The sequence below is a fragment of the Lemur catta genome, chromosome 18 (assembly GCF_020740605.2).
Source record: "Lemur catta isolate mLemCat1 chromosome 18, mLemCat1.pri, whole genome shotgun sequence".
NCBI classification, from domain to species: domain Eukaryota; kingdom Metazoa; phylum Chordata; class Mammalia; order Primates; family Lemuridae; genus Lemur; species Lemur catta.
The window spans coordinates 46,186,925-46,200,404 of NC_059145.1; the positions used below are offsets into that span (position 1 = coordinate 46,186,925).

The following is a 13,480-nucleotide window of genomic DNA, read 5'->3' on the forward strand; positions in this document are numbered from 1 at the left end:
GGGGACCATGTTCAAGGACTTTTAGGGAGACACTAGGGACCACTTTGGGAGGCTGTCTTGGTGGACGGATGATGTGGAAGTTTCTTGGACAACAAGTCAGACCATGGAGACTGCCTAACCCCACCCCCACGGCCCCAGGCTGAAGCACACCTGCAAGAACAGTGAGCACATGGTGCTGCCCAGACCATCCTTGTATTTCTGGCCCGTTAAACTCATACACAAGTGAATGGTGGTAGTAACTGCACCACCTCACTACAGACTTGGCATCTGAAATATGACACTGGGGGCCACAGAGCTGAATCCGACCAGCACTGACACTTCCCTTCTGACTTACCAGGGCACTGTATCTGGTGCTGCCTGGAGGGCTGAAATGTACTCATCAAGGTCAAAGTTACTCCTCCAGTCCTCAATCCTTCCTGTGTGGGCCCCACTTGTAGCCTGGTCTAGACATAAGGGGTGGAAGGGGAAGGACTGTCAGATTTGAAAAAAAGGGCTAGGAGGAAGTGGCAAAGATGGGTGGCAGTGAGATACTATGACCACATGTGATAAACCCAAAGTCACAATTGTTCTTTTAACAAGTCCAAGGGCACCTGTAGGGACAATGGGTCAGACATATGCACTACTGAAGACCTGACTTGCTGGTGAGATGGGGGGGCCTCCTCCATCCCAGAGTAGTCCTGGTATCCTCCTCTGGCCAGGGGCAATGTCCCTCTTCACCTGAGGTAGACAGTCAGTGACAAAGCCAAACAGGGCTGGACACACCCTCTAGTCCAAAGCAAATGATCAACGCAGAAACCCTATATTACTTTGTGAATAATGATACTGTCATTATTCACAAAGTAACCCATTCCATTAAAATAGATGCACTGCCCACCTGTAATCCCAGTGCTTTGGGAGGCCAAGGTGGGAGGATTCCTTGAAGTCAGGAGTTTGAGACCAGCCTGGGCAACATGGCAAGATCCCTTTCCTACAAAAAAGCAGTATTTAAAAAAATTAGCTGGGCATGGGAGCTTGTACCTGTAGTTTCAGCTACTCAGGAGGCTGAGGCAGGAGTATTACTTGAGCCAAGGAATTCGAGATTACAGTGAGCTATTGATCCAGCCACTGCACACCATCCTGGGAAAGAATGATCAACTGCCTCTTTAAAAAAAAAAAAAAAAGGCATCAAAAAAAGGGAAGGGCTTTGGAGTCTGCTGGCAGGTGAGAATTTGCATCTTAGCTCCACCACTCTCTCACTAACATACGTAAACACTTAGCTGTACCTGACTTCTGGAGAGAACTCCATACACCTTACACGTTCACCTCTACCCCTTCTCCGTAATTAACCTGACTCTGCCTCCTGTGAAAGTCCCTTTTGTCCTGAGGCAGCAGGAGACCAGTTAACTTCTTGTTCACATGAGACAGACTCTGCAACACTTGCAGGTCAAGTGCCCTGTCAGTGCTTTGTTTGGATTAAACATCCCCAGTTCTCCAGCCATGCGTCCTGACTTATTTCACCAGCTAAGTCACTCTCCTCAAACTAACTCAGGCCCACTTAGGGAACAGTGGGACGTCGCCACAGACCCAGTGCTTTCTAGGACCTTGGGGAGGTCCGGACCACAAAGCAGGGCCAGCAGGGTCCCGAGTTCTCAGACGGCTCGTACTGGGGAGGCAGCTGTGCTTCGTCACCTGGGCGCCACCGCGGATTCGGGGCGCTGTTTACGTGGATGCCACGTAGAACACCGCGTCCAGGAGCCGCGGGGTTGGCACGCCGTTCTGCTTACTCCCAAAGCAAAGACAAAAACACGGCGTGCTCTTATGCAATCTCCCAAGTGCAACATATATTTTTGAAAGCGCTGCCCGTGTGTTTCCCCTTCTGCGGCTTGCGCGCCCGCCCGGCCCCACCCAACTCCGGTATCCGCCAAACACCTTCCCGCCTCATTTCCTCTGGCGTATTTACAAGGCACAGCCGCTCCCAGGCGTTCTCGGAAAACACCCTCGGCCAGGAAGGCGGCGGCGGCCCACGGGGGGCGGGCGGGGAAGGCTCGGGGGCCGAGCGCCGGGTCCACGCCGCGCGCACGAGCCGGGCAGGCCGCGCGGGGCAGGCTGGGGCAGCGCTGGGCACGCCGGGAGGGCGCGCGGCGGCACGTGAACGCGGCGTGCCCGGCGGCCTGGGCGGGGCGGGGTGCACGCTGACCGGCTCGTGCGCAGCGCGCCGCAGCCAATCCGCGTGGGTCTCCCCCCGGCCCCGCCCCCCCGGCCCCGCCCCCAAGTCCCGGGCTGACCTCTCCAGGATGCTCCGCGCCCGCAGAGTCAGGGAGCGGCCGCCGCTGGGCGGGTTGGGACGCCGGGGTTTGGGGGTGCGAGGGCGGGGCGCACCGTCCCCAGAGCTGGGCTCCCCGGAGCCCGTGTCCCTCCGGGCGCCTCCCTGAGCTCCCGGCTCCAGGAGGGACGGTCTGCAGAGGGTGGGCGGCCTGCCTTAAAACAATAATAACTTATCATTGTTATTCTTGTCATTAAAAAGGCACTGTGCACTCCTGTGCGGTGACTGGAAAGATGTCACATAAAACATTCCCGGCGGTATTTCCGTTCAGACCCTCCTGCCCGTGCAGATGTTCCCAAAGCCCCAGGAGCTCCCTCCGCGCTGTGCCCGCACGCACGGGGGCAGACGTTATCGTGAGGAGGTTTATTTTTATAATTAATACGGCCAGGAGCAAAGGAGATTCAAGATAAAGACGACATTCCTGGGGAAACACAGAGTAAACGGAAGCTAGGAATGTGGAATGGGGGAAGGAGAGGACAGGTGTTGGACTGGAATAAGAGCGATCAGGGTGAATTTATAATTTAAAAAATAACTGCTTCCTATCTCTGCACCGAAAAGGCCCTAGGAACAACGATATCCCGCTAGCAAGATGCACGCTCAAGCCCACATCCTGGCTTCTCACTACTGGTCCCCACTAAAAGGCACAAGGCTCCTTGGAGGAATGGCTAATGCCAAGCCTGGAACATCTGGGATGCCAGGAAGTAAGGAAGAGCTCAAAATGTATGGGGACCAGGCACAGTGGCTCACGCCTACAATCCCAGCACTTTCAGAGGCCAAGGAGGGAGGATCGCTTGAGGCCAGGGGTTTGAGACCACCCTTGGCAACATACCAAGACACTGTCTCTACAAAAAATTTTAAAAAATTAAAAATTGGCTGGGCCTAGTGGTGGGAGCCTATGATCCCAGCTTCTCAGAAGGCTCAGGCAGGCAGATCACTTGAGCCCAGAAGTTCTAGGCTGCAGTGAACTATGATCACATCACTGCACCCCAGTCTGAGTGACAGAGCAATTCCCCCTCTCTAAAATTAAAAAAGCAGTAGGGGTGTGTCGAAAGTACTCAGCAGCCTGCCTGAAAGGGCTGTCAGCCAAATTTGGAACAATTTGAGCATCAAATGCATAATGTCAGGAATAGATGATAACACATGCAATAATAGTTTTAAAAATCCCTGAGTCCATAATGATACTATTACTACTACTAACAATAATAATGAAATTAAAACAAGTAAAGGAGAGGAGGAGCAGGAAAGTGCTCCTTTACAAAAGAACGCCAACTAATAAATGTTGAAAGAATGACAAACGGCAAATTACCATTTCATAACCACTGCAGTAATTAGTGTTTCCGTCAAGCATCATCAACAGATGCTAAAACTATTGCATAAAAGATTATTCTGGGTATTTATCCAAAAGAATTGAAGGTCTGAAAAAGATACCTGCACATCCATGTTCATAGCTGCCAAGAGGTAAAGCAAGGTAAAGATGCTCTCTTACATTCATAACCACAGCACAACCATCACAATCAGCAAGTTAACTCCAATACTGTAGAGACTCCAAATGAACTTCGCCATTTGTCCCTGAAACCTCCAGTTTGCAATATGGGGTCACACCTTGCATTTATAGTCCTATCTCGTTAATCAGGGTATCTGCCTTTAAGGATCTATTAATTAATATGCCTTACTTGGTTTTTTGGAAAATAGACTCTCCAAATAATTTCATTTCTTGGTTAAGACTTAAATATAATTGGTAATAATAGAAACAAGAATTTAAAATCAAAAAGGGGATTTTCTTATGTTTTGATGAAGTGTGACAATCTATTTGCATTAAAGCTATTTTATAAGCCATGAAAATGTGTAGGTTTGGGAACTGCTGTGTTTTTTAACAAGTAGGTGGGGAAACTCCTCTTCATTCTAGCTTCCCGGACCTCAGGTGTAGAAAGTTTCAGTAACCATAATTCTTGGTTCATCTCATTCTCTCATCAGGGAGCCTTGCATGGGCCTCTTTTGTGTTTGTTTGTTTCAATAATATAACAGACAACTATGACTCCATCACCCAATTGGAATCTGACTTTCTGACACTAAGTTACTGTTCTCCCATCCTCTGTTCCTGCCCTCCTCCAAAGAGAAGTAACCATTACCCTGAATCTTGCAAAAAGTACATAGTTTTATTATATAGGTATCCCTAACAAGCATATTGTTTCATTTCAGTTCTTTTAATTTTATAAAAAAGTATCTTACTGTATCTATTGTTTTGGGATTTTTTTAGTCATCAACAATATTGAGAGTAGGTATCTGAGTGTAGCTATTTTTGACTGCTGTATAAATATTCCCCTGTGTGAAGATACCAAGAATTATTTATTCTCCTGTCCAAGTGCATTTGGGTTGCTTAAAGGTTTTTCTATGAGAGTGCCACAGTAAACATGACTGTGTGAACATCAGTTCCTCTCTGTGCCACAGCTAGGAGTGGCATTGCTGGTTTAGGATATGCGAATTTCAGCTTTACAAGGTCATGCCAAACTGTCTCCAAGGCAGTTGTTCGGATCTACACGCCCCCCAGCCATGTGTAAGGGACCTTTGTCATCCACGTTCTGTCTGACACTTAAAACTATGAGACTTCTTCATCTGTGCCAGCCACACAGGGGTGAAATGTGTCCCCCACTGTGGTCTCGATTTGCATATTCCTGATCACTAAAGAGGTCAAATTTCTTCATTTCCTTTTGTTACACACTGCCTGATTTTTAAAAGTTTTTACCAGTCCTTCAGTTATTTCTAATTGAAGCCAGAGAAAAGAACATAGCCAAGGAGAAACAAAGGACTGTTCACATGCACGGTAAAGTAGGTTCTTCCATAATATGGATTAGGATTCACTGTTATGCCATGTATTACTTATTATTCTTTCCAAAATGAATTCTTTAAAGTTTTACAAGGTTAAGAAATCAATTTCCTATAAAGCAGTAGTGACCTTTTGCTTCATTTGAGTGACTTTAAATGAAAAGGCTTTTCCAGAATCCAGGATGTGAACAAAACATGATTTTAGCTTGAAGTAGGTTCCCGTGTTCTCCATGTACATCCAGGGCACGGGAAACAATGTAACAATGGCAAATGTGGTTCTTGGTAGAGTGTGCGCTGACTCATTATTACAAAGGGATGACATTGGAGTTTAGATTGTTCACTAGAGAAACAAGCTATGTGCAGGTTGAGATTCCTTTGCAGTGACTATGGCAGCAAGTTGATAGTAAAATTCTGGTTTTGATTATCTATTAAGTCTGTTTGGCAAAACTGCTTTGAAAAACATCTTCTGTAGTTTCAAGCCAGTAGCCCAGGGCCATAAAATTAACTTTCTCCTTTCTTTTTATGTTCAAACACGAATGAGATTTTTAAACCCATTTCTCTAAGATGCGGCCGTCCAGCTGTCATCAAGCCTGGGGCACAAGGGTTGGCTGGAGATAGCGGTGACCTGACTTTTGAGGTTGAAACCAGGGGAGTGTGGGCAGAGCAGGAAGAGCTGGTCACCTGACTGGAGACTGACTGGGACAGCCGGTGGCTGGGCCGGGTCTATTCAGGAAGGCTTCCTGGAGGGGGTTTTATCCTTCCCCTCACAACGGAACACTTCACTCTTTGTGGAAACCGAGGAAAGGACAGAAATTTAGTTGGTAATTAGACCTGACTTACATGGAAATACTGGGAACGTGGCAAACCTTGTAAATGCTCCCGTCTAGCTTGGAGGATGTCATGCTCAGGGGCCACACGTAAGCCACACGGAAACGTTAGGAGTCCCTGGACATCAGCCGTGATCTGGAAAGCCCGATACTTCTTAACAGAGGTCTATCTGGTGGTTGACCCAGAGCACAGTGGACCATTCTGGAAGGCTGTCTGCTGAGTCCCCATCCTTTTGAACCATGGACAGACACAAAACTGCTCAGAGAAGTCACCCTGACCTCGTGGCTGCTCAGGTGTGCACAAAAGACGGACCCTGGAGGAAGCGGCTGCTGCTCTTGCAGCCCGGGCTCCGCCTGGCTCGCTGCCCCCAACCTGGGCCGTTCGGTGGGGCTCGCAGCATCCCCAGCTCAGAGAGAAGGCAGCTGTAGGAGGCACCGGTGATTCACTCTTTCTGCCACCCCACATCAAATCCATCAGCAGATCCTGCCTTCTCTGTCTCCTAAATATATTCAGATCCAGCCTCCTCCAACATCCCCCAATCTCAGCCTCTGTCACCACCCACCTGCACAAGGCCCAGAGACTCCCGCCCCGGCCTGCCTGCTTCACCTGGCACCCCCCAGTCTACTCTCAGGAGAGCAGCTGCCTACCGTGTAGATGTTTTATAACATCAAGTTAATTCAGGCTACACCTCCACTAAAACCCTCCAAGGGATTCCTGTGGCCAGTGGGGACCTGCACCGCCCTCACCTAGCCCACACTGACACCCACCACCCTCCGCTCCCAGGCTCCCTGCTGCAGCTTTGCAGGGCCCCACAAGTCCCCCCAGTGCTTGGCCCCAGCCACAGGGACTTTGCCGTGCACTTCCTCACCTGGAACGCTTGCCTGAGCTGTCAGCACGGTTCACTCCCTCCCTCCTGTGCGTTTCTGTCCAAATGTCCCCTGGCAGTGACCATCCTACATGCAGCAACAGCAGCCCTCCGCACCCCTGGCACCTTCCTCCTCCCTGCTTCCCCCTCTCCCGGCCCCCAGCACTCTGCCTGTCACTTGCTCAGCTGCTCGCCCTCTGTCCTCCGGGCAGAACGCAAGCTCCATGCCTGGGCCACTGGGCATGCGGTGAGTATTTGCAGGTGACTGCCCGGCTTGTGGAAGTGACTCAGGTGACATCACAGACAAGGGTCGGCTCCAGCAGGCAGGGCAGCCCATCTGGCTTCCAACTATGTCTCTTGCTTGTCTGCTAAATTTCCTCAGCTACCACCTCTATAGCCTCTGTTTATTAGTGTGCCCCAAATGTTCCTTTTGTGAATGTCCCAGAGAAATTTGGCCCTTGCGGGTGGCTGGTTACTGTGGTGCCCCTCGACTCTGACCCAGGCTCTTCTTGCCCCATGCCTGGCTCAGAGCCCCGCGGAGGGCCGTTGCCCCGCAGCAGTGCGCGAGAGGCCCCTGAGCAGAGCCTTGGCCTCGCTTGGGACCTAAATCTCACCCAGAGCCCTCCCTGGGGCAGCCTGGGAGGCGAGGTGTCCAGTCCCAGCCTCTGCAGTACGAGCCGTGCCCAGAACAGCAGGCTCAAAAATGTGGGTCGCCACCCATTAGTGGCCTTGAAATCAGTCTACTGGAACAGGACCAGAATCTTTTTCAATGAAATAGAATAGACTAGAAAACAAGAGTGTGCTGTGTCGCCTAAGGATAAGTATTGTGTCATGACACTTTTTGTCCGGGCATCAAGCCAGAATATTAAATAGAGTTCTGGGGCGTCAGTGAGTCCAATGTGCAGCCAGAAACAAAAGCCGCAGGGGGCTGGTTCTGTCCTTCCGAGAAACGAGGCTTCTCTGCCGCTGCTCTGAGCCAGCATCTGCCCGACAGCCCCAGGACCACGGCGCTGAGGGCCAGCCTTGCCTAGAGCGACTGCAGCAAACGAGTGTCACTCACACCCGGGCCACTCCTTCCTCACACTTCCCCCGGGTACCTTCCCCTCTTCCTGCTCGTCAAGCCACTGAGGGATTAAATCTTTCTCCACTCCTGTGACTGGACGAGCCTCTAACAGGACTTCCAGGATCCGATCACCAGGGGTCAGTATCCCGAGCAGACGGTCAAAACGCCAGTCCAGTTCCACTCTAAGAAAGAGCACACAGTTGTCACCTTCACAAGCACAGGTGGCACCTCAGCATCCCCCCATATCAGGGGACAGGTGCAAAAGCAAGGGGCCACTCCCTGTAGACAATGTGCTTAGTGTCCACCTGGCCGAGGACAGGGGCACGAGGAGGCCCTTTCCGACAAGTGAGTGTTGAAAGCCAGGCCCGGGGGAAGCGTGTTTGCAGAACTGCAATGTCAGAGCGCCTTCCGGAGTGTACGCGGGGGGGGGGGGGGGGGGGGGGGGGGGGGGGTGGCTGCTCGAGGAAGCCCCTTTGCTCCTCAGACGCCCTCGGCTGCCCCAGCTAGGACCTCCGACGCCCCCAGGGCCACGCCCCTGTGCACAGAGCCTGGACACAAGGTGCCACCAGGAGCCGAACAGACAGTGTGGGGGCCGCAGGGAGAGGGATGGTGTCCACAGATAGAGGCTGTCTCCTTCTGTCCCCTCTCCCTGTCCGACGCCCAGCAGGACAGCCTGGATCTACTCCCCTGCAGGTCATGAGATGATAAGCAAGTGTTGTGTTCTTTTATCATTTTCTGCATTTTGCAAGTTGCCTCCAATTAAACCTACAAAGAAAACACTGGGTCTTTTAACTTTTGCAATAAATTAACTAAATTGCTTCCTCTGGCCTTCTACAAGGTTCAGAGTCATTCTGCCCCGAAGTACGGCAGGAAGGATGTGCCACTAGGCAACTTGAAAGATTCTTTGCCCAGGAGCCACCTGAAGGAGCCGCAGACTGGTGATGAGGGTGGCTGACAGCAGAGACGGAGGGTGCCGGGCGGTCTCAGCAGGAGAGAAGGTACGAGGTGCAACCAGGAGCTTGGATCCCAGCACGGCCACTCTTTGGACGTAAACTCCAGTCCCTGAATCAAAGCCAAAGGAGCACATAGGCTGGAGAATTCAGGGTCGTGGCCTCTGCATTTGCTACTGGCCTGAAAACCTAGAGATTTGGGATGCACCAGGCGGACAAAGGTGTGGATGGAATCCCTTTTGCCGCCTGCAGCCAACTGAGCCAGGGAGCTTGGGAGGTGTGTGTGACAAGCATCGGAGCGATTAGGAAGCACCATTCTCAGAATTAGAGCTGGAGGGAATCTTCTTTGACAGATGGGTAAACTGAGGCCAAGTGATCTCCAGTGGCTTCCCAACTCTGCCCAACGCTTCCTCCAACCACCCCTGCGCTTACCTGCCTGAGCAGCTTCCAGAACTGTCTACAAACTGTCTTCAAGCACAACCACAGTGCTGTAGAATGTGGATGGTTGTCCACACCCCGTCTCCTGGAAGCCGTGGTGCTGGGGGCTGGGGAAGCGGCAGGTGGTATAAGGAGCCCTGAGACTCTGGCATTAGCCCTGGCACATCCCCAGGCAGAACATAGGGTGGAGTCGCGTCCTCACTGCAATGCCCCTCCCCCACCATTCCCAGGCTTCCCCAGTGACTTTGTGACTCCTTTCCCCCCTCCGCCCCCTTCATTGTATCCATGTCCACTGCATACAGGTATCTACGAGGACAGGCAGATACTGAGGCAGAGGCAGCGGGAAGGCCACTGTGTCTGTGCTGCCACTAAGCTGAAGGTGCAGACTCCATCCTGGGAAACTCCAGTGGCCTGGAAGGTTAAAGGACCCATTTGCAGGTCGCCGCAGGGGGCAGCGGAATGTGCTGTGTGCTTGGGAACTTGAGAGATCTCCAGCTCCCGGGGACACAGGAGCAGTTGGTGTTTTTAGCTCCGTTCAAGAAGAAACCAACTGAATGAGCCCCCGAGGGCGGAACGAACTGCAAGCAGACTGTGCTCATGCTTGCAGCGCCAGGTGCTGTTGTCCTTGACAATCTGACATTTGGTATTTCCAAAAAAATAAAGCACCAAAATTCTGGCCATAGTAAAAATCAGAAATGTGTTCATCTTCCTCACATGTACGGCTTGGTATTGTCTTTTTTGAAAAAATTACAGGTGGGGGGATGACGGTCATCTTTCAGTGTTTAGGGTTTATAATGATCTTTTTTTTTTTCAAAATATTAAGGGGGTACAAATGTTTTTGCTACATGGATTCATTGCATAATGCGGAAGTCAAGGCGTTTAGTGTGCCTGTCACCAGGACGGTGTTCACTGTATTAATATAACGATCTTATTTGAGCCCTGCAACTACCCGTGCCAGAAGAAAATGTGAGCTTGAGAAGGGCTTTAAAGAATGATCAGAAGCTTGCATGCGTGAGTGTGCGCGTGTGCACACCTGTGCGTGTGCGAGTGTAGCAGGCAGCACGGACGGCCCTCGGGTGGTCCGAGGAGGGAAGCCACAGGTGGAACCGCACACACAGGGGAGGTCCTAGGTGGCCACGGTGGGACACTGAGGAATACACCCGGCCACAGGGGAAAATGCACTTGCAGAAGTGATGGGGAAACGTCACAAGGGTGCAGCTCAATGACAAAAGGCTTGGAAAGACGCTTTCAGCAGAGAATTTGAGTGACAAGCTGCAGAGGGAAAATCTTGGGACCAAAGGGTCCGTGGTCTGACATGGGGCTGGCTCAGTCTGGTTGGCAGGTGCCCTCCCAAAGTAGACGTCCCCTGGGTCCCCTGTCCTGAGGGAGCATGCCACAGTGGAGGTCAGAGGCAGGCTCCAAAGTGGCCAGGGAGCCCAGTTCATGTCCCATCCTGTCCTGTCCTGTCCTGTCCTAGGGTGGTTCTGTTGGAAAGGCAGAGCACAGAGATCGGAGCCCTAGCTCTGGATAGCTCATGATTTGCTGAGACATGGAACCTCTGTAAGCCTCACTCTGTTTGTCTTTAAAATGGAACTATTGCTACCAGGCTCTTCAGAGGGCTGTCGTGAGGATAAACGGACACATGGGAAGCACTGTGCACGGTTCCTGGCACTCAGAGGGTGCCCAGGAAATGTTAATTTTGTTTCCTATTGTTATTATTAATACTAGTACTTTCAGCTGCTATTCTTGTCCCTTCTGAAGGTGGACGTGTAAGAATACTTGGAATGCCGTTGTCTGGAGACATTTTATAAGATTCTAGACCTGAAAGCGACCTCAAAATTACAGTCAAGACCCCAGTCTCGGAGCAGAGCCACACCTGGTCACCTGGAACCTTCAGGAAGTAGCATCTACAGAATGGGAGGATAGTATTTTCCTCTTCGTGCAGATTAAAAGACAACAAACAAGCCCAAAGCTTCACGTGGTTGGCAGTTTGCAAAGGTTTTGTCCTGTGTGGTCTAATAATTCACTAAAATGCCCTGTCATAAAGCAACATCTTCATACCCAAAAAGTACTCCAGCAGCCCAGTTATTTAATGCCTGGGTGCACGAGGTCACCCCCTGGGTGCTGGGACAAGTGAACAGATGTCTGTGCCTTCTAGGAGTTTGCCAACCAGAGACCACAGGCCCAGAAGTGGGCAGGAGCGATGAACTCCAGAGATAAATGACCGTTCGCACTGCAGTTAGTGGGGAGAGACCCTGAGAGGCTCCAGACACCCGAGAGAGATGAGGCGGCCACTTACACAGAAATGATGGCGACCCTGAGGACAGTGGCAGTGGGTCGGAACGCCACCAGCTGATGAGGGGGACAGAACTCATCACCCTGCTCTCTGACATCACCTTCCCCCAGGCCTCCCCGCGCCCTTCCCCGCCAGGCACCCACGCGGGCACCTTGGCACCCGCTGTTGGAGGGAGGAGGCCAGGACATCCTCCCGCGGCGGCGTCACCCTGACAACTCCTGCGAGCGGCGAGGCGGGTGGCGGGTGGGGAGGGCTGGGGCGCAGCGGGACGGCGGGCCGGGCTTCCTCTCTCGGCCGCAAGTGCCTGTGCACAGCCCGCGCCCCTCCCCAGCCAAACACAAAGTGCAGGAGTCGCCCAGGCCGGTGCGAAGTGAAATCGCGTCCCCACCCTCTGCGGCTCCCGCTCTGTCCCCGGCTCTGCGCCGAGGGTGGTCCCCGCTCCGGCCGCGGGGCGTCCCCCACCCGCCTGTGAGACGGGGCCTCCCTGGGCACCTGGGCCTCGCCGGCAGACCCCGCGCAGGGCAAAGGACAGGCCGGGGCGGGGGTCGCGCGCGGGGCTGCGCCTGCGGGGGGCCGGCGCCCTCCCCAGCTCGCTCCGCTTTCCTGGGCGCCCGCTCCGAACCCCGCACGGCCGTCGCCCCCCACGAGCTCGGCCCCTGAGCAAGAAGCCCAGGCCGGTGGTCGAACGACCTCCGGGGCTGGCGCACCAGCTGCGTCCTGCCCCGCGCCCGCCGGGACGGCCACGGGGACGGCCACCTGGCGCCTCCGGTTCCCGCCCCTGCTCGGGACTGGCCGGCAGCGGGATGCGAGGATTCGCCGAAAGTGCCGGACTCGCTCCCGCCGCCCTCCGCTGCCCGGGCTCCGGCACGAGTGGCGGCCGTGCGGTCGCCCGAGGGGACAGTGCGGGCCGGAGGGGACAGTGCGGGCCGAGGGGACAGTGCGGGCCGGAGGGGACAGTGCGGGCCGAGGGGACCGGCAGCGCGCGTCTCTCGGCCGCAGCCCGGGCGCGCGGGCGGGCGCGGGTCGTGACGGGGACCCTACCTTTCCTGAAGGGCATCGCGCCGGTGGCATCCCCGCGGGGCCGGCCCGCGACTCCCAGGCAGGCGACGTCCCAGCGACAGCCCGGCGGCTCGGGGCGCCTGCGGGCGGCGGGGCGGGCGAGGGAGGGAGAGCGACCGATTTGGCCGGAGCCCGGCGCGTCACCGCGCGGAGGAGGACCCGCGGCCAGGCAGGAAGCGCGGCCCGCGCGGTGCGCCCGGCGCCCTCGGGCCGTGGGGACGTCTGGGCGCAGCCGCCGCCCCGCCCGCCCCGCCCGCCCCGCAGGGGTGGCACAAAGTCCCCGAGTCCCGGGCGCCTCCTGCGCTTGCAGACGCCGCGGGGCGCAGGGAAGAAAACCACCTCCTTCTCTGCTCCTTCGGGCTGCCGGGGCCACCACCTCGGGAAGGGACCGGGGGATTCCAGCCCACTTTCGCCTTCATGTCCCCGGCGCGCTCACACGGCTGGTTGACGCGAATTGAAACTAAACGAGGGCTGGGGGAGCAACGCAGAAAGACGCGTCTCTAACGGCCGCCCGCCCGCCGCGCTGGCCAGACCGCGTCCCGTCCCGCCTGCTGCACCTGCCGCCAGGCGCTGTCACCGCCGACAAACTGCATTTGTTCACGAGAACTAGGAAGGCAGATATTTTTTTCAATTTTGGCCACTGCTGTTTATCCAGAGTCCAGAGCAGTCCCTCACACACAGCCCCCCAGAAAAACATCAAGGGAAATAGTAGTGTGACTTAAGCAACTGCGACCTAGGGAGGGAGCGGGAGGGTCCCCTCCTCATTATATTGCCTTGGCCAACGCCAACACCTGAGAAGACGCCTTTTATCTGGCGGGGCCCAGTGTCTCAGAGGCAGATCCTCTTTGGGTCTGTT

At 54.3% G+C, this 13,480-nt stretch overlaps 1 protein-coding gene across 2 annotated transcripts in view; it reads right to left on the reverse strand.

The window, feature by feature from the left end:
• Window positions 1–12,820, reverse strand: part of PFKFB3 (6-phosphofructo-2-kinase/fructose-2,6-biphosphatase 3) — a 62,503-nt gene extending 49,683 nt beyond the window's left edge. The window contains exons 1-2 of one of the 2 annotated variants that reach the window (XM_045530787.1): window positions 875–910; window positions 335–443 (exon numbers count right to left, since the gene is read on the reverse strand). In XM_045530787.1, coding sequence (XP_045386743.1) covers window positions 335–380 — 46 coding nt within the window. In that variant the 5' untranslated portion in view covers window positions 381–443; window positions 875–910. Of the gene's footprint in view, window positions 1–334; window positions 444–874; window positions 911–12,606 lie in introns of those variants that run through there. The other variant, XM_045530788.1, reaches the window with a different exon arrangement.
• Window positions 12,821–13,480: the final 660 nt, after the last annotated feature.